Source organism: Ptychodera flava, chromosome 2 (assembly GCF_041260155.1).
Source record: "Ptychodera flava strain L36383 chromosome 2, AS_Pfla_20210202, whole genome shotgun sequence".
Classification (NCBI taxonomy): Eukaryota; Metazoa; Hemichordata; class Enteropneusta; family Ptychoderidae; genus Ptychodera; species Ptychodera flava.
The window spans coordinates 33,667,840-33,689,417 of record NC_091929.1 but is presented as its reverse complement, the minus strand read 5'-3'; the positions used below and the strand labels follow the sequence as shown (position 1 = coordinate 33,689,417).

The following is a 21,578-nucleotide window of genomic DNA, read 5'->3' as shown; positions in this document are numbered from 1 at the left end:
GTAAAAAGCCATTTAATTCACTGTTGGGTTGTGTCAAAGATGGAAGGGAGTTCGAAGAATCAATGTCTGTCTGTCTGTCTGTCTGCCCCCCCCCTCTCTCTCTCTCTCTCTCTCTCTCTCTCTCTCTCTCTCTCTCTCTCTCTCTCTCTCTCTCTCTCTTTCTCTCTGCAGTGTCAAAATGAAGTCTGCTCCTATAAATAAATAACAGTGGTGGCATCGTGAAATGCTTGATGCTTCTTTCCTAAAGAAAACTACTTGTTGCTTAGCTCATTAGCGTATGGTTTGATTAGGATGGCATTTAAATTGGCAATCAAATGGATACATACTGTTATCTTAGCTTGGCTTTTTTCCCAGATCGATTAAACAGTGATATATTGATCGCCAAGCTGAAGTATTTTCGAACTTACCGAAGCAAACAATGTGTCGATACCAACGTTTGAAGTTTGACAGATTACACCGTTACAGATCACTCTAATGAACTGTTGCCCTCTAACACTTATTAGGTGGGCGTACAGTTAAAAGTACAGGCGTACAATTTAAAGGTAAGCAACTTTGGCCTAAATACCAGGACAGTACACCGGGGATCAAATGTCGATCGAAGCCTTCGACTGTTTACCGCTGCTGAACATAACAACATTAGGTCGTGCATGATAACAAAATTTCAGCTTTGGCACATCTAATCGTCCCATTATAAGACTCACCAGCTGTAAGTTTTTTTGTAATTCCTACAGCTTCTGTGGAAATACCGACAATAAATGAGCGATAAAAAACATTGATTTATTTGTCTGCATTTGTCTGCCTTAAGAGTATTTGTTAGTTTGTAAGGGCTTGGCACGAACTTTAGACATAACAATACGTTGTCAATCTCTGTTATCAGATTAGCGTGACTGATTGGTCTGTAATAGGGCCAGATTAGATAAACATACAGCAGCCGCTCAAAGGTCAATCAATCACGGATTCTAGGGAACAATGATCTAATCGGCCGTGATAATCTACAGCCACTACACATTGTACAAAAAATGGCAATAATGTTTACCGTGGGAGGGGGTTATTTACCAGGCTTCCGGTGGCATCTGTAGACCGAACTATGGTCAAAACTTTGACATTTAGCATGTGTATTGTATTTTGAAGGACATCAGTTTTTCTGCACAAAAATCACTCGTCTTTCACTGGTATAATACTAGGTAAGAACAGCAGGCAAATATCCCTCATTACATTGTAATTCTTCGTCCGTTAGCTCGGTAATCTTTCTTCTTGTATTTCATTACAATGGGAAAATGTTCCATCCTAGTTACGACTAATAAGCACTCCGTGCCCTAGAATTAATAAGGAAAATTTATAGGTTGTCCAGAAATGATCGAATCTTCGTGGCGAATTCTATGAGTATATCTGTGAAACTGGCGTGATAATTTAAGACTTAAGGTAGAACGCGCCTCGGGGACAGATATTCCGACTCTCAAATTTCTACATTTTTCCCCCTGATCTACACTTGTTGGGGTAATTTTAAAGTTCTTGTTACAAGGAAACTTTTGACCGGCTTTGTTTTTCGAAAATCCAAAACTTTAATTTTACACATTTCAGTGGCATTACATTTCAGTTTTTTTGGTCTAACTTTGAGCGACAATGCGAGGTGTTGTTTTGAAAGAGTTACATCAAAGGGCAGGAATGCAATTGGAAAACTTCCAAATCGAGATGCTAATATGAATGACCAAATCAAGATTCTAGTAGGAGTGAAATCTTGAAATCCTTATTTATTGTGTTATCCGAAGACTGACCGTATACGGCGGGACAAACTTTATCGGTGCGACTAACAACTTTATCCGATAAAGTTTAGATATACACCAAGAAAAAACAGACATGGTAAATCAGCAAAATTGGACTCACCATTTGAAGCCTCCGGCTGCGCTCCTGACATAGACCTGCCGCACAGTAAAGCAGACTGATGATGCCATTTGACCGATGACTCATCCATAGGGCCAAGCCAAATCACAAAGTAGAAAAATATTTGTAATTAAGTTTCCCGCCACAGTAAATGTAGGAATTCACTAAAGAAGAAATCTAGTATATATTCAGGTGTTGGCCACTATTTTGCCAAAAAATTACATCGAACAATGCAGCAGAACAACGCCTCTTGAAAGTTGACTCATTGCCCATGTAACTGTACATACGTCACTGATTATTGTAGCCGAATAAAAGGCAGGTCAGAAGTTATCAACGGTAGCCAGGTGAGTGATATCTCAGGAATCATGTTATGCCAAAGGTTGCCGACCTTGACCCGTTATATCCCCATATAAATTATCTGATCGAATCATAGGCGCCTGCGAACACTTCATGCACGGAGACCTACATTCTTTCTGATATGCCTAATGTTGACATGTATTAATCTAAATCAGCCACTGGTTTGCGCTGATTTTCAGGGACTGCTCATAACTATATTGAGGACTAGCTAGTTATAATGGGAAGGCGAGGTCGGTTGCTAAATGTCGAAACCAGCAAACAACATAGAAACCATCTGAAAACAAAGTAAACCAGCATAAACCAGCAAAAACAACCAATTACAAGAAGTAAGCCACCTGAAACAGGGACATTCCGTACACATGTTTACGTTTTTGCTGTGTTGTGCATGGAACTAATAAGCCTTGGCGAGACACGCCAGCTGTAAGGGAGACGTCATTATTTACGGCCAGGGGGTCGGAAGAATCCGAGGGGGAAGCGACTCAAAAAATTGAAAGCTAAAAGAGAATTGCTCAAAATGTGGAGAGAAAGAAGCGGATCTATTCAATTTTTTCGGAAATGTACTGAAGCATTAAGTGCGGTTATTAAATGATTCATAAAAAAAAGAAACAACAGAAACCTTGTAAAGTGGCAAAATTTCATAAAAAAACATGTTACAATATGGTATGTATGCAGTGTATGTATGCCAACCTGAAGTATTTGGCAATTTTTAATATTTCCTGATAAAAAAATTATACTTGCCCAATCAAGCATGAGAAACATTTACTCTCCATTCTGTAGGACACTGATTATTTGGGAGAATGTGTAAAGAAATTTAATTATACAAAATATACAAAACATCGGACTGCCTCATCATCTTTTATTGCCAGAAAATACTTTGTCATAGTCTACCAATACCTAAGCGATAGTGAATTCTTGTATCTTTCAACGAAATGTAAATTTAATCTCTACATTTAATTTTTGCTTTCGTAGTCTCATATCTTTTCTCTGCCCCCCCCCCCCTTTGACACAGGTTTATTAATTTTTCAATGCAAGATGGGGGCACCCCTTCTTGTGCTCTCCCCTTTGGGGTGTCCTATGTCTTTTTCTAACAGTTAGTGAAAATAATGAAACACCTTTCAGATTAGCCCAAACTGCACTGTAGCGCACTAACAAATTCCTTAAGACTAAAAAAATGTCTGCAACTACTGAGCAATAGTCGTCTACAGCTGATATTCCGTAATGTGTTCCCTCTTAAACAAGATGAATAAAATATCCCATCTATGTCTCACGTGGTTTATTCGAATATAACAATACCTTCCAAACTTAGAGAAACTAACTCTCTGAGAGCGACGAGAACGTTGTATTGAGAACGTTCACGTGTTGAGAACGATTAACTGAAAATCAAACTAAAGGATATAGGAAGTGAGAACTTAGTTAGGTTCACACTAAGGTACAGGAAGTGAGGAACAGGAAGTAAAGAACAGGAAGTCAGAGATGACTCATGGGTCAAAGGTCAATTTGGTGAGGGGATTCATGGCACTCATCTCCGTAAACGTCATCTATTGGTGACTGAACGTTTACCTTTATTTACAATATCTCATTTCCGTAACACAACTTTGACTTACCGACTGAACGTTTACCTTTATTTACAATATCTCATTTCCGTAACACAACTTTGACTTACCGACTGAAAACAATTGGTCGCTTAAGAACAGTCTAATTAACTTGAAGTTGCATAAAAAATACAATTACTAAAGACTACCTTAACTGAGAAGTCTCAAATAAAGATACTATAAATGTAATCTGAGTCCGTAAGATGTCCATTGTCCATAAAAGTTCATTAATGGCAGTAGCCATTGTTCAGCAAACACGTGAATAAGTCTCACAATGAATCAAGGCTATTCAAGGTTCCTTCAAGAGTTCATTCCGCAATAGGTTTACATAAAATACAAATGGCTTAACGATTAAATGTAGAGTGTATACGACTATGCATCAAAACAGGTTGAAGTCTGTTCCTCAAAAGGGTTGTTACAAGCATTTCCGATGATAACTATGTGCTTGTCCTTGTGAACGATGTGTCTCATTGCCATTCACCCGCTAAATGAATGAAATCACGCTTCATGTGGCTATATACACGTATTGCATAATACATAAGGTAAACATTGGTAGCGGAAATAAAGTGTGAGTCATTTGGGTAACGAACTCTGGCTGATAGTGACAATAGACTTTGTAAACTCTATGGTCAAATAATGGAATGTTGATTTTGACCGTAACATGCACTATTGCACACATCAATTTCTAAATAAGTTCAAACAAGTTTCAAGTGGAACCACCTCTGGAACTCCTCCTCGCCCTTCGCATGCCCCCACCCCGTTCTTTCAAAGTCTTTCCTGTCAAATATCCTAGTGAAAACCCTGTCATGATTCAAATTAAACAATACTTATGGTTGGATATTGGTTTTGGCGTTTCAAATGAAATTCTTTTGACCCCACGGGCCATAAATAATGACGGCTCCCTAATCTGCTTGCCAGTGGTTAAAAACTAATTTCAAACAACTGCTCAGAGGACTTACATAATTGAAAAGTATATTACGTTTTGCTTCTTTTTGGCAAATGTTTGAGACGACAAGTATTCAAGGAGGGCAGAGTGTTGGATGCCCAGTATATTTACTAGAAACTTTTCATTATTTTCACGATTGATCAACTTGAGCTGTTATCGACACATTACTGACTGACTGACTGCATATGCAACTGACTTTAGCAATATATTTAATAACTTTTTAAACAGAATTACAAACTTAATCAAGCCTTTACGATGACTGCTGAAAACTCGACAATTATTAATATACATCAGACAATACTAGAAAAGACTGTAAAACGTGAATTATTGCATACCTTTTCGACAGTTTTGAAGTTGTGTAAGATCATTCGACCTTGACCATCTATCAAGACAAATACTGCAAGGAAATGTTAGACAATATACGCACACTTCATCGTGATAGTCAGCCAACATTTTATCAGTTTCAGAATCATCTACTCAGTCAACACTATTTGTGTTGTTTGTTGACTCGGCTGTATGACTTACATTTTCACCTTGCTACTCAGAGAGACTATCCACTGATATGTTACTTTTGCAGCTGTAACAACAAATACAATAAGGAACTGGTGAGTTTATTCGATCTTGGGGGAGAGGGGTGTCGGTGGATTATTCTGCGGACGTCAACAAGTGACTAACCCTTTTCAACTTCCAAAAACATGGTGAACCCCAAAAAAGGTATAACAAAAGATGACATATAAATTAAATATAAAAACATTTGGGTGTATTTTAAACATTCAGTCATTCTTGGCTTCAAATTGTTGACGTGTCAGGTGTAAGATAGGGACTTCAAAGTTGCAGTCCTTAGCTTACAGGCTTGGGATTGCACAAAGTCCACAGATTAAATCCAGTGTTGCTGTGAAGGTCTTGAAAAGTCTTGAAATTAATACTGCTGGAGTTTCCAAAGTCTTGAAGTAACACGTCAGAGACACGATCCCAAATGTCTGACTGAAAACTGTGCCGTTCCCTATTTATACTCAAATGGTTATATAACAGAATATAAGAACAATCTAGAACTTCTATTGATATGCTAATTACTGCTCTAAAATATCTCCACTTGTGACTAATTGAATTTCTAGAAAGTTGTAAACATGACTAATTGACTTCAAGGTCATGAAGGACAGTGACCTTAAGAATGTTCTAGATTAATTAAACTCAGGTCATGATGGGGAAAAATGACCTACATATAATATCAAAGAAAGAACAGCTTTAAACCATAAATTTCTGTTGATAATTGAACTGTTGCCAGTCTAATGAGAAGCCATAGAGAGCCTAGTTTTTATGAGTTGTAGCCAAATATGATGTGCACAGTATCTGAGAGAAGCTTTTCAGAATACCACAGCTAAGAGTGACAAAACTGCCTTATATTAACTTTCATTTTACTCATAAAAAAACACTTTTACTTGAAAACTTGTGACGTGAAAGAAAATAGTTGCATCAATGAGAACGAAAATTATCTTGTCATTTTTCTAGTTGTAAAATATGTCATTGTATCAAATGTATTGTGAAATATTAGTGCATGTTGCTTCCCAATACTGAATTCTCAAAGAGAAATTTAAACAGAACAGGACAAGAAATTTGCCAAGCTTTCCATGTGAACTATATATTTCATAATGGTAAGTACACTTTGGAAAACACTTTCCGTTTGCAAACATTCAGATTTTGCTGATATATAAAGTCATAATCTCGAAGGCCGCCGAAAACTGACACTGAATGATGCAATTTGTGGCTAGTATGGCTATGGTATTTTTGGCAAGTCTGGGCCAGTGTTGTAAATCAAAAACATACTGCCCCCGCTATTCAGCATTTCAAAAACACGATAACACCCCCGTCAACAAATTCAAAAATAGGGTGAAAACCCCCAAAGACTGAAGAAACTGATCAGGCCCTAATGAACACTATCCTGTATTTGAATGAGATAAGTAGGCCCCTTACATAGGATGCCATATATAGGATTTTTGCCATGATCTATCTTGCTGGGTGGTTTCTACTGCTTTCTTTGTGAGTTGCGTTACTGTGTACTTGTTAATGCTGGTTTTTAAATGGTTTCTAGGTGGTTTGCCTGGTTTTGACATTTAGCAACAATTTTAAAACCACCAAAAAGATGTTGTGAAAGTTCACGAACTTTTAAACTTTGACATATTAAACTATAGCATCTATTAGATAACAAATGGTTTTAAAGCCGGTCAGGAGGGTACACTATTGACATTTTAAATCGCTCTGTTAATCATATATCAAATACCGTGAATTGGCGATCGATGACTGATGATAAACAAGCTGACCGATCGTGTCCTAATATGCCAGTGCCAAGAGTAATAAGAAAACGCTTTTTCAGCATAATTGTGACTAGCGTCTGCTGAGATTTAAAACTAAGGTTTGCCATATTGTTACATTTTATCATGCATATTTCCTGCTTCTTAAAAGAAATCCTAAGTGTACCACGGATCAACTAAAATAGCCAATATTCTTGCAGGTTATGTTCCTTTTCATCATCATGTGTGTCCATCAAACACACCAATGATATCCATTCTTTTAAAAAGTTGAATTCATGGTATTATTTGACCTTGTCAAGGATATTCCGACACTAGTTATTTTCACGCAACCAGTGTCCAGGAATTCCCTTAAGGATATGCTTGTTTGTTCTTTCTAGGCTGCACCATGTAGTTCAATACTGAAGCCAAATTATTGCTACAATTTTTCACAAACTTCGATATACTCTTCTCGCCGAGCATCACTGCGTAAGGATATACATATTGTTCGCTAAAAAAAGCCACCATCAAAATTCCACCAACAGCTATAGCTACTCCACTAGTCATGCGAATGGGTTCCATTTCATCTTATTGTTGGAGGGGATATGATAGTCAGCACACTGGTTTTTAGCTCACGTGTTCAGAAATTTGAGCTTATGTCACAGCCATGTCTGTCTGTCTGTCTCTAGGCCCGATAACTCAAATACGACTGATAAAACCAGAAACAAATCGGGTATATAGATTGTGTTTGAGAAAGACAAGAACTGATTAGATTTTGGTGGGCGTGGCCTGCATATTTCGTGCTCATTTGCATAATTAGTTGACTTAGGACAAAAAAACCCCAGAAATACATTGAGAACGGCCGCCCGGACACTGATAATATTTCTTAGAAATGTTGATCACACCAGGACTTATCAGCCGCGAAAGACATAAAAGGGTAACTTGAAAGTTAATTGCTAATTTGCATATTTGATGAATTTACCTAATTATATATTCATTTGAAACTATACAGGATGAATATTTCTCGTGATGTTTATTATAACAATTCTACTGAAGTTGTAAATTAAACTCGTATCAACTTCGTCTGAGAAAAGTGTAAATATAGAGAAAAATACCAACATAAACTAAATTACGGGAGCTCTTTCAGTTCACATCTGGTTTATATTATGCAAGTGGCTCTGCCAGTGTGGAGACTGACTACATCAAGTTCAATGTTGTCGTTTGTCACACATTCCCTCTTATAAATCTACGTGGTTTAAATTTCGTTTCTTTCCATTTATAAATCGTTTGCTGTTCTTCACGAGATTTTTCAGTCTTTTACTTAACTTTCTTAAAGGCTAGGTCAGGCCTTCCATTTCCTGATTCGTTTGCCACCATCACCGGATAACATTTTACTGAGAATTGAGTATCCTGTAAATGCTATTGCGTTGAGTATTGTTTCTAACACTGTCATACCAACTGCTGCTGCCATGTATATCTATATATGGCAAAAATTGTTTCTAGTTATCGCGCGCATTATTTCAGAACCTGCGCGTCATGTCGTTTTTTTTTGTTACATACTCATCAGTACAGCTATTCAAGATATCCCTGTTTGTATGTCCAAGCATGCTAAAAAGAAAACGGAAGTATTATGCAGCCATTAATAAAAGACAATAACTGTTGCATAAATAGTGCCAAACCAGCATTGTTAGGAATTAAAAAAAGAAAGAAAAAAGTAAAACGAAAAAGTAATTATAAAATCGCGTAGTCGCATCACTTTTGATGAATGTCAAGGACCAGAAACATTTTGGCCTGTTAGGTTTTAATAATATAACACAATACCTTTGCTGGTGCATTCGTCGTTGACTTTCTCAAATTATATACGTGATAATATGGTGCTAGCGTCCACAGATTAGTAAGTTACCATCGCTTGCTTTGGCGCATTATTCAATCAAACGCATCAGATAATAAATTCGACATAGAGATAAACCTTAAGCGTAAGATTATCGCAGGGCAAATACTTGAAACAGTGAGGGGGAGAAAAGAATCTTTACAAAACCAGTGCAAAGATACTATCAGGACACCTAAGGTTTGCAGTACAAATCACTATTGGTAATTTCATAGTCGAACGTATTTAAATAAAATAAACACTAGCAACAAGAAACCTATGCTGAGACCAAGCCACCCCTACAACTGTCTCCATCCCATTGGACAGATTTTTACGATAATCCCTATGGTAAGTCTGGAAACGTTTCAGAGAAAGTACTTGTAATTTGTATGGAAAACCGGTCACGACATGCAATATGCGACCCGCGCACAACGCGCCTGCACCATCTTTTGCCTTGACCTTGGGTCGTTCTACCCTCGTTCATGCATCTAGTATTTAAACCTTGTCGAGTCGATTTATATGGTAATATTTTTCCAGGCTTTTTAGGTCTACCATGCATGACCAACCGAACATTTTGAATCATTTTTACTCACATATATTATATATTTTATCTTTGAATTGAGTCATCCTGCATTTATATTCATATATTCCAGAAATGCAATAACTATAAATACACATATTGTAGTCAATAATATTCTGTTTCTGCCAATGCGAATTTTCTAATTTATAAAAGGGATAACTATACATTCAGCATGATACACAATATTTCCCCATAAATAAGTCAAATAACGGGTTAAAAAATAACACTCAATGACACATTATGGAGCGTTCAGTTATAAAGACAGGGAGCGGGCCGGTAAAATTAGGGGGTCACCTTAAAAAATTAGAAACTGCAAAGTGGGGGTCATTTTGTTAAACGGACCAGAGAGGGGTCACGTAATTTTCATAAGTACCTGTCCCGCCAAAACGCAGTTTTATGGTTCAAAATATTCCAGAAAATGAGAATTGATTCACTATATGATTTCATCCTCTGAAGTCATGTAACTATAAATCTGAATAAAAGTATTATTGTCTGTCACATTAACATCCTTCTTGCCTTGGTAACTCCGAGGTTTGTCTTATTGTACATCGGGCCCACTGGGGGCAACAAACAATTCCCTTAGACTACCATGAAAAGTTAAGTAATACTTTGAGGTGAAATTCCAATATCATAATTGTTGTCTACATCTTAACTTTCAAACACCGTATTTAAATCAAGTACATTTGTATCAATTGTCAAACACTTACAAAAGCACAATTTAGTTAGTTTAGTATAGGAAAAATATTACCAGTTTCCTCATAGACTACCATGTATAGCGAATTGACATTTTGGTGAAATTAAAAAATGAAATTTCTTGCACACACATCCACTTGTATCTAACCTAGTCTAAATAAGTACATGCATATCAATCATTTAAATGCATAAATGCACAGAATAATATTATAGTTTTATATTGGAAAAAATGTCCATAGTTCTTTCACAGACAACCATGTATAGCGAATCAACATTTTTGGTGAAATTCCAAACTCAAATTGTTTGACACATACGAGTTTTAACCACCCTATTCCAATCAAGTACATTTGTGTCAATTATCAAACATCTATACATGCATAGATATTGGTAGTTTCGCATAGAAAAAGTATTACATAATTTTGTCATAGATTGCAATGTATAGTGAATCAAAATTATTAATTTAATCCGAATATCATATGTTTGTACACACATGCACCCTCACCAAAAGACATGCGCGAAATTTCATGACCCTTCAAAATATGCTTGCGCCAAAAAATTGCGACCCAGGTGTAATTTCTTACCAATCCCTTCGAGGTAGATTTCAGAGTTATGAGAAGTGGAGATCTGAATGCATTGTGAGTTTGTTAGGGGGTTATTTTTAAAAATCTGAGAATTGTTTTTGGATTCTTTTGCTCCCCTCCAGAGGTGTATATGTGTGCAGCTTTACTCAAGTAACGGAAGTGTTCATGAAATTTTTGTCATCCTAAAAGGGAGGTCATCAACTTTTTGGTGCAATGGGTAGGGGATCACTTATTTTGACTGATGCACAGGAAGAATTTGCCGGCCCAACTCCGGCCATAATAACTGAACGCTCCCTTACCGATTAAATTGCAGTATACAACTTTACAGACCACATAGCTGAAAAAGGGATGGTCTATTTGAATTAGGTGAAGTTTCAACGTTATTATGTTCACTAGCCTGAAGATCCTCTGGCAGAAATATTATTTTACTATATTGACCATATTACATGGTGATTGCCACGACATAGTGCTGAAGAAACATCACACCACGCAATCGTCCGTTCGACGATTTGACTTCTGCCATCGTTGCAACTTTTATGTAGTCTGGAGATACACGGTGCATGTACTGGGTAGGATCTGTTTAATCTCTTTACCCATATCAGCACTCCATTCCTTCACGGAGGCCTATCGGATTGTATAGAGAACGCCATAGTAGACCTTCTGAAGATGCAACATTACATGTATTCCCGGTGAAGATTTATTTATGTAAACCGTCATTTTTATCCAGAGATTACCAATTCTTACAGCTTATATTCATGATAAGCCGGTAATAAAACAAGGTTTGAGAGTAGATAGAGTTAAAAAAACACAGAGCAGGAAATTGTATTCAATTAGTTTTTCACTGTGATAAAACAAGAAGAAGAGCGAAAACGAGAGTCTGTCTAGCCGATGGACTCAATTATTATATACAGATCAACACAAGCCGCAGTGGATCCAACGCTTACAACAACTAACGTGCTGTCAGTACCGTTTGAAAACTGACACAATGGGAAGTAGTGTTTCGTTCATCACACTGGCGTTGTCACGTAGGCGTACAATTTACGGTGTTATTAGAACTGCACAGCCGTAGATCAAAGACCAGGAATCACCGATCAATGAGTCATTCGTTTCGGTGACAAAGCATCATTGTACTCAAGATGTAGTAGTTTGAACTAGGAACGAGAATTACAAGAGTCTTTCATAAATGTTGCCAGACGGCCGTTCAGTTTATGTTTTTAATACCTTCGAGCTGTACATTAAATACAAGGAACTGATAATCACAACAATCGTGGTTTCTTTTTGTTGAGAAAGCTTATTGTTCCTCAGATACATTAGACAATGACGTGTCTAGGATTACCACTGTATTTTGACGCTTGCTATGACTTGGCACTGACTGCCAATTTGTGTTCACAAAAGTGTTCGCCCCTCATAAAATTGTTGAGGAGCGTGATATCTTTTCAATGGCACAGCAATAAAATAAACTTCTATAAGATGTCTAATCCCGCAGTACCGTTAAATGTAAAATTCTATAAGCACAAGTCGCTCTTACAAAGTAAAGAAGTATAAACCACTTCAACCCCGGAGCCTGGAGATACTGAATTGGTCCTAGAGTCTTACAAGTGATACATGGCTGAACACTCCTTTTTTATCAGAAAAGAGATGAAATTGGTAAATATGAATGTTCCATTATTTTCTCTTTCATATTTTTCCAGGATCAGAACGCATTCAGTTCTTCGGAAGTCGCATTACTTATAGAAGTGGCTTAAACATTAGTACCATCCAGTACCCCTGAAACCACCGAATGTCAATTAAAAGACACCACTTCAACCTACTCATGGTTAACTAATTATCAGTTTCTACATAATTTCAGTGTTACCTCGTACTTAATATTTTAGAGAAGACGGTAAATAAGAGAGCCGTACGGCATGCCAAGATTTCAACAACAAGGCAAAGTAAACTAAAAGTTTGCGGTGAAACGGCTTTGGCGCCCTCTATCGTTCTACGCAAATACGTTACGAACTTGTTTTGAAAATTCCATTTTGATTTGGACACAGCCCTTTCTCTTAATATGTGTGTCCGTTGCCAGCAGAGACTTTTCAAAGCAATATTTCTCATCAAATATGACGAGAAAACCCCCTAATACCATATATTTTTAAAAAGCGGAGAATCTTAAATTTAGTATGGTAGCAATAGTTTACTCAAAGGATGAAGTGGGTGTATATTTGGGGTAAAAAACCTCAATTTTGGTATTAATGATAAAAATTAATTTAAGTCAAAAACTTGATGCTATTTTCTGAAATGTAATATTTCACTTGAAAGAAAAGTATATGTAGAAAAAAACGACTATTTTATTTTGCATTATCTATCCTCATTCTAAAATGGCAAGGGTTTAAAGATTGACACTCAAAAAAATTGATTAAAATCATGATAAGCAAAATTAAAATGCCTCTTATTCAAAATGTAAGAATTTTATTGCCAAACAACTAATCGCTTTGTTAAATAGCATTTTAGAGACATATGTGAAAATTTCAGAAAATTTGACCCGGCCAGATTGGAGTTAAATTCTTTGAAATTTCAAACTTGGGTGGAAAAATAAGCCAGAAAATTAGATGATTTGCATACATTTACATAAATTAACACTTCTTTATCACACAACTTTCGACTGCTTGACAAGCTACAAGGTGAACTCAACTAATATATTAATCTTTGGTTAACAAATTAATTAGAATTTAGTAAATATTTGCAAAAAAAATTTTTGAGCAAAATAAGCTGTATCGGGTGCCGCGCCCCCTTAAAATGATTAATAAACGTACAATGATCGCTTTTTTATGATAGCATATTAAAAGATATTATTTTACGTGCAGATTGGTTATCACTTGTGATTCAATTGGTTGCATTGTGATGTCTGATTGTATCATTATTAGTGTCTTATTCGCTGTTCCAGCCATATAGTCACTGTGAAAAGCATGTTCTTGTGCTAGTCATAACGTACGATTAAAAGGCTCAAATCTGGGAAGTTTCAATTCTCCAACGCCTTAACTGTTGTATTTAGCATTTCAATTTTGTCAAAGTAGTAATTGTACCAATAACGAATTTGTTATTTTAAATTCACGTGAAGTACCGACCTATATCTTTCCATCAGGAAATAAATCGTAAAAACATCTTACAATATACTCGTGGCAAATGATTTTATAATTTACACGTAACATAAAGTTGACAAGAAATGAAAAGCAGTAAGCTACTCCCTGGAAGAGCCAGATAATCTTTAATTGAATTCACACCAGTCGAAAACGGTGGAAGAATATTACCCACGAAAATAAACATTTTGCTTATATTTCTTGAACATACCTAGGGAAAAGATACGGTGAAAATAATTTCGAGATATATTTAAGCAACAACACCCGCTTCACATTCACTCTGCTGAAGCTTTGTTTAAAGTTATAAATTATAATACTTGCCACACTTCGGAGAGTTGAGCTTTAACAAGATCTGATTTTGGTTGTACTAATATAGCTTAATTTTTACTGAGTACTTTAAGAAACCACTTTTCTCTGAGAGTTATCATTTTCATTAGTTTTTAAGTTGGCATATACAATAGGCATGTGCAAGGCACATGTACTTAGTGTTTACTATGTACAGATATTTACTCACTTTGCAAGTAGCGTACTTGATTGACAGAGAGATAGCTAGGAATATATTATGAAAATTAAAGAAATTGGAGACCAAATCGGCTGTTTTCAGTATAGAGTCGTGCCTCTGAAAGCGTTTGGTCTTTGGATCTTTTACCGCACAAAAAGTATTTCGGTAATTATTGAACCCGATTGCGCCCTCTACGACTGTAATTTCTTCAGGGCTTCTCTCAAAGTGTTGAGGTCGCCCTTCAGTGTGTTCAAAACAGCGGCAATTCGGTGTACGTTGCTCAGCACTTAAGCCGACTGGGTATATGGTTTGTAACGTACTGCAAATGGCCGTTTATAGTACAGGTGAATTGCCTGAGGAAAACAGTGAGAAAAGGGGCCTGAAAAGATTTTCATGTCGCACTAGTACTCCTCCTATAACAGGTGTTTCGTGGAGCCAAACAAACATGTAATTAATTCATTCATGTCCTTTGCGATATCATGACATATCATGAATAAAGTGAGTCACGTAGATAATAAACATATTCTGACAACTCTATTTGAAGTAATGTAAAAATATACGTTCACAGAACTTCACGGGTGTGATTATTTCTTTGATTCTTTTTATTCAGAAAAGACAAATGAACGCACCCTATTCCTCTTTTGTGACATTACTTCATTTATGAGGGAGATGCATCCAAAAATCCCTTTTTTGCTCAAAAATCATTTTTTTCGCAAATATTCATTCATTTAATTAATTTGTTAACCCAAGATTAAAGTATTGATTGGTTTCATCCAGAGCTGGTCAAGCAGTCATAAGTTGTGCGATAAAGAAGTATTAATTAATGCCAATGTATGCAAATCACCCGATTTCCTGTCCTCTCTTGTCTCCAAATTTCAAAATTTCGAAGAATTTAACTCGATTCTGGCTGGGTTCATTTCGAATGAGAGGCATTTTCATTTGCTAATCATGTTTTAAATCACTTTTTGAGTGACAGTCTGTCAACCCATGCCATTTTAGAATGAAGGTAAATAAAATAGCTTTTTTTCTACATATACACTTCTTTCGAGTGAAATATTACATATAAAAAATATACAAGTTGTTTTTACTTAAATTGATTTTTTTATTGATACCAAAGTGAGATTTTTTTACCCCAAATATACACCCTTTCATCCTCAGAGTAAAATTTACTTATCATACTAATTTAGATTCTCTGCTTTTTGAAACTATATATAGTATGAGGAGTTTCCTTGTTATCGTAGAGGAGAAATATTCCTTTGAAAAAATGTGTTGGCAACGTGCAGCTTCACCCTAAGTAGTTTAGTTAATCGTAGAGTGTTAAGTAATAACTCTGACGACTTACATTTTTATAATGTCAAATATGTATTCCCATGAAAATTTGCATATATCTTTTGCATGGAAAGGTTATTTTTGTGCAAAACATTTTCCGTTTTTTATTTTTTATTTGTTATTTTCACGACTTCGCCGGGGGGGGGGGGGGCACACTTTCGCAACACGGTATTTGGTCCACTTCTCTACCACCGTAGTTTAACAATGTCCCAGCAAATGATTTCATGAAATCCTCATAGTGCCTTTGATCATGAAATATGCTGCGAAGTTGGGATTTAGACATCTTCAGTTTGGTAAGACGAGGAGAGTCTGTCAGCAAATATCCTAACAAATGATTTTGCTCATACATTTATTCCTGGATAATACTGCACCCTACATCTGAATATGAGGGAATCAATATGAGCTGAAGAGCACATTTGTATAGCAGCTTTACTAACTTCGATGGATGTGTCCATGAAGTGGAAGATGCTCCTGCAACAAACATCTTGCAGGGCTGAGAATAAAACTAACTTGATACCAATTATTTTCTAAAGGATCGTCAGCGGCAATAGGTATACTTCGTTAATTTAACACAGCTGTTTAAGGTTCCAAGACAAGAAATGTGACCTTTTTAATCTAACAATTCTCTAACGGTTAATAAACTCAGAACCCCCGTAAAGTATACATTTTCTGAAAGCCTACATATATGGGAACATTTTAATAACCACAATGTCACCATTGTTTACATAACTATCACGTGACAAGATAATTTGCATAACCTTTCAAAAGTCGTTTTCCCTATGTTTTGGCTCAATACTTCAAAATATCTGACTCAAACGTGCTGGGATGCAAGCTGTCACAATGCTCTTTCAAAGTGTGTCTAAGATTTTTTATATCTTGCTTAGTTTTTGTGGAGCACAATTTTAAAGAAATCAACTATGGTAAAATTCACTGCTCTGGAAGTTTTTCTGCCATAAAAACTGTTTTAGAAGGTTTAAAAAATTCTGAGACACGCTTTTGAAGACCTGTAGGGTAGCTTGCACTCACATGAATTTCAGCCACACATCTCAAAGCATTGAAACAAAACATAGGGAAAACCGATTTTTGAAAGGTTATGCAAATTACCTGTCACGTGATAGTTATGTAAACAATGGTGACACTATGGTAACCAAAGTGTTCCCCTATATCTAGGCTTTCTGAAAATATACAATTTACAGGGGTTCTGAGCTTATTAAACACTAGAGAATTGTTAGTTTAAAATGGTCAATTTCTTGTCTTGGAACTTAAGGTAGTGTGCACCTCGAAACTGAAAGACTTAAACCTTTGCTCAAACTTTCCTCAATGAAACTTTCTGCCATTCTTTTTCAAAATAAAAAATAAAAATCGGGGTCATGGGACAAATTTTTGTACTAGAAAGACAAATCACACAAAATTTACCGATATTTAAAATTCAAAATAGCCGCAATCCCTGTGTTATCTCTTCGGAGAAAAATACAATTTTCGATTTTCAAAAAACTAAGCCGGTGAAAGTTGTTCTTCCTTAAAGGGCATCAAAATGAACCTCAACAAGTGGTACATCAAAAAGGAATTGAAAAAGTTTAAGAGTCCAAATGTCTGTCCCCGAGTCGCATCCTACTTTAAGTGGAAGTATCAGCTATCAGTTTCTGATTGTAGAAATCGTTTGGCAATTTTGTCAAACAATATAAAAAGGACAGTCATCAAGCCTATGATTGCGAGATGTATCTGGGTCTTAATGTACATGCAGCATGTGAATATCATTTTATCATGCCAGTTTATTGATGGCGCAAATGCAGTGATCTGATTGGTCGAGCCGTGAAAGAAACAGCTTTGTATTCGCGTTATAGCAGTCGGAACACGAGCAGCGAAGCTTTCGGTTCGAAACAAAAACGGTTTGAAGGCTTAAAGCTATAATTTCAATATACATTATTGTAATAAAATAGCAATGAACAAGCTTAGAAACGACCATACCACTCGGATTTGCCCAGTTCACTCATGTTATAATTCTCCACCGCACTTCAAATTCGCTACGCTATACATTCTCTTATTGGCGTCAGCACAAAGAATTGTGGGAAATTCGCGCCGATAAAGAACTGTTCGACGGAAAATGCCATGTGATATCATCACCCGGTCAAAATCTCGTGGTGTATGGAGAGTTCTTTCCTGTAAATCATTTATCGGTTGATTTTAATTGACATGCCTGCTTATTTATACATGTAACATATAATTCATTATTATATTACAAAGTCACGTTAAACATAAAACTCACCGTTTTCACACCAACTCCAAATACCCTTCTTTGTCTATGTCTTAGTGGAGTGCCCTTCTTTATGCTCGGTAGCTTGAAAAACACAATTCCTCGAAATTCAGTATTAATCCACACGTCTCTATCCCAGTAGTTTAACACTGTTAGTCTTACATGGAATCTTTAATGGCATCGTCATAGTGCTTATGAGTTTTTAAGGAAGCTGTATATGGGACTTGATTCAGTGGGAATTTCTGAATAAGTAAATGAATAATGAATACATTCCCAACGTCTTAACGTTGACGGAGTTATGATGCGAGATATGACATTCGAAGGGCACTTACTGCACAATTACAGGTTGTTATCTGACTACAGAAATGTAATGTTCATGTTCTATCTGGCGGGTAGCGCATTGGCGTTATAGGTATACAGTCACCTGCAATCTAAATATGCCCATATATGGTTCATTGGTATTCAAAATGCCCATGTTAGGGCGCTGTTTTTAAAAAGCGGTCACCCACTTAAAATCTGTGATTGGTTAGATTTCTCTTTCCATGGTAACTATAGCAAAATTGGAACAGGTGACAGTATACCTTTACCTACAACGTCATCTTTTGAACAAATTAATGCGGCGTTGGAGAAATGTGTGAGCTATGAGAAAATACAACACAAAGGGTTAGGTGCGTTGGCTCGGTGAACTCTTGACATTATTATTTTCTTTTTAGTATGACTAGCATGGATGATCGTACTATGACGAGTAATTACATAAACGTCAAAACGAGCCATCACCATCACAAACAACAGGAACATTCTTGTGGGAATTACAGATTGCTCTGCAGCATATATAACGTCACAGCCTTTGAACGCTTGTCAGAGACTTAAGTCTGTGGAAGTTCAAAGAAGTTTGATGGGAGACTTATTCCCGCAGATAGTGTGCGGACTACCCTGGCACAACATATAAGTCTTTTCAGGAGTGGCTGTGGTCAAAACTCACATCTTCCTCAGTTTGTACTTCTCAAACCATAAAAACTACTCTGTATAGGTAGCTCCAGAATAATATACTACATTGCTACAAGAAAGCTAGTGCCCATGGCAATGACGTGTTCAGTCCTATGTGTAAAAAGCGAAATAAGTGGTTTCGCTGCAAAGATGAATTTAGTAAAAGAAAGAATAGGTTCAGATCACTGTCGGCCGAGCGTTTTTACTATGCATATGATATGACTGATCTTATAAGTTCAGGGGCGCCTCCAAGGGTGACAAGATGCTAACATCTTAGTCTTTTAAATTTGTCAATTTCCTTCAATCTGTGAAATGCAGTATCTGGTCACGTCAATTTGCTTATTTTACCACTTGACAACACATCCTGCATGTATGTGCTGGTCAACTTGTGTGCTTGTAGACTTCTGAACTTGACTAGAATCTATAAATTAACGATAACGTTTGATTATTCATCCATGATGTAAAAAGCTATTCACTTGTATTGAAACACATTTTAGGGCGAAGAAATAAGACAATTGACACTGACACGCTTTCTGTTACAGTTGTAATATCTTTTTATTATTCCTTGAAACTTCTACAGTAGAAGGAAAACCCCTCTGCTGTCTATGTTTGAAACAACTTCCTCAGTCCGTTCTACATATTTTGTCAAACTCAATGTCGCAATGCACAATGACTGCAAATTGATCACAACAATTCTCGGAAATCACAAGATTGGCGCATGCAAAGAGACAACTTGAAACCTAGCCAACCCTTTACAGTTCATTTTCCCCCGTGATAAGGGGAATTGTTTTTGTCCTTGGGACCGATAGTTTCACGCTATTCTGACTGACTCTGTCATCGGTAATATGTAATAGATAACCACCAACACCGAGGAGTTTCGGAAATGGAATCGCCGAGGTCGTAGGCCGAGGCGATTCTATTTCCGAAACTCCGAGGGGGCGATGGTTATCTGACTTAAACCACAGTAACTGTTCGCTCCATTACTGTCACTACATACCTAAATGAACAATGGTCGATACCAAAGGGTTCTGGAGAACTGACCGCTCTTTGTTTTCCAAGTGAAATTTTGAATACGAAAATCGATGATAATTTACATATTAACTTGTCCACCTGGTCGAACTTCTCACCTGGTCACCACCAGTGTATTGGAAACATTCAGCGTTTCATTGGCTGATGAGGTAAATTGCACTGATTTGAATTGCTAATGTGATATAAAATACACAGAAACACCAATTAATAACAGTCTCGCCACGACTGTCTGACCGTGAAATATGGCAAGTGACAGCGATAGCGACTCAATCTTTATTACACAAATAAGGTCAGAGAAGCTTCCTCAGACAATGCTAGCTGTAGCGAATTTGAGTTTGACGCTGAAGAATTTCTGGCAAAATTTCCAGTGGTAGGACAGCAGAAAAATGTAAGTGACGGCAAACGACTAGGTGATATCAAAAGCGTCGAGGAGATAGCAAATTTGATAAAAAGTAATATACCCCCAAATACAAGAAGAAAGAAGCATCTGCACGACAATGGTCGTGTTGTGAGCTTATTGAAAGATGATATCTTCAGAGAATTGCAAGGTAGCTTAGATGCCGTCATGAAACTAAGGAATAAGGCCGGGCTAGGTTTAGTAAAAAAACAAGCGCAAATTATAACACTGGATGAAAAAAAATTCTTTGGGAAAAAGGTATACTAGGAAAACAAAATGGTCAGAGACTCGTGGATTCTATGGTATATTTAATTGGACTGAACTTTGCGTTGAGGGGAGGCCAGGACATCGAAACATTAGATGGACAAATTCACAAATATCTTTAAAAGTGTGTAGTAGTGGTCGCCGTTATTTGGAATATGTAGAAGATGTAAGCAAGTGTAATCAGGGTGGCTTGAAAAAACCGTCATATTCAGCCGAAAACAATCCGGGCGTACGAAAATACTGACGACCCAAGTCGATGTGTTGTCGCTCATTTCGAATTCTACAATTCTAAATGGTAAGTGCAGTTTTTTTCCTTTCTGTCACCAGCACATTGATGTGCATTTTTGTGTACACATAATGAACAAGACGTCCTTCACCATTGCCATGTATTGTTAACGGTGTCTCATTCACATTTGCAGTCCTCCTGATAGACCAGATGACGCTTTCTATCTGTACCCCTTGAAAATCCAACGAATGACGTATGGTTTTCATCGAGGATAATCGGGCACAACTAACTCAACACCGTTGTTGCAAGAATGCGTGCGGAGGCAGGATTCGAGGGATTTCGGTCTAACCACTCTCTTCGTGCCACAGCTGCGACAAGATTGTATGCAAGTGGTGTCGACGAGCAACTGATCCAAGAGAAAACTGGCCATAGAAGTCTAGCCGTAAGGAACTACAAAAGACAGCTGACGTACAGAAAGAATATGTAAGCAACATCGTGCAAGGTACATACTTTTTCAAATGGCATGCGTGTGCTTGCAACATGCATCCGTAAGATGCGGTTTTCAAGTGATATATATTCAAACATTTTCCGCGGCTCTATTAAAATGACGTATACTTTAATCAAGGCGCGTCAAATGTAATTACCAGGCAGCATATACAGACAGTTTTAGAATATCTCAAAAAATGCTCCAT

The 21,578-nt window shown here is 36.9% G+C and overlaps 1 protein-coding gene across 1 annotated transcript in view; it reads right to left on the bottom strand.

Annotated features, from left to right (window-relative positions):
• The window catches only part of LOC139148063 (uncharacterized), a 54,784-nt gene extending 52,846 nt beyond the window's left edge, over nt 1-1,938 (bottom strand). The window contains exon 1 of the mRNA XM_070719343.1: nt 1,885-1,938. Within this exon, the coding sequence (XP_070575444.1) occupies nt 1,885-1,887 (3 nt within the window). The 5' untranslated portion in view covers nt 1,888-1,938. The remainder of the gene's footprint in view (nt 1-1,884) is intronic.
• Between the last annotated feature and the right edge of the window lie 19,640 nt (nt 1,939-21,578).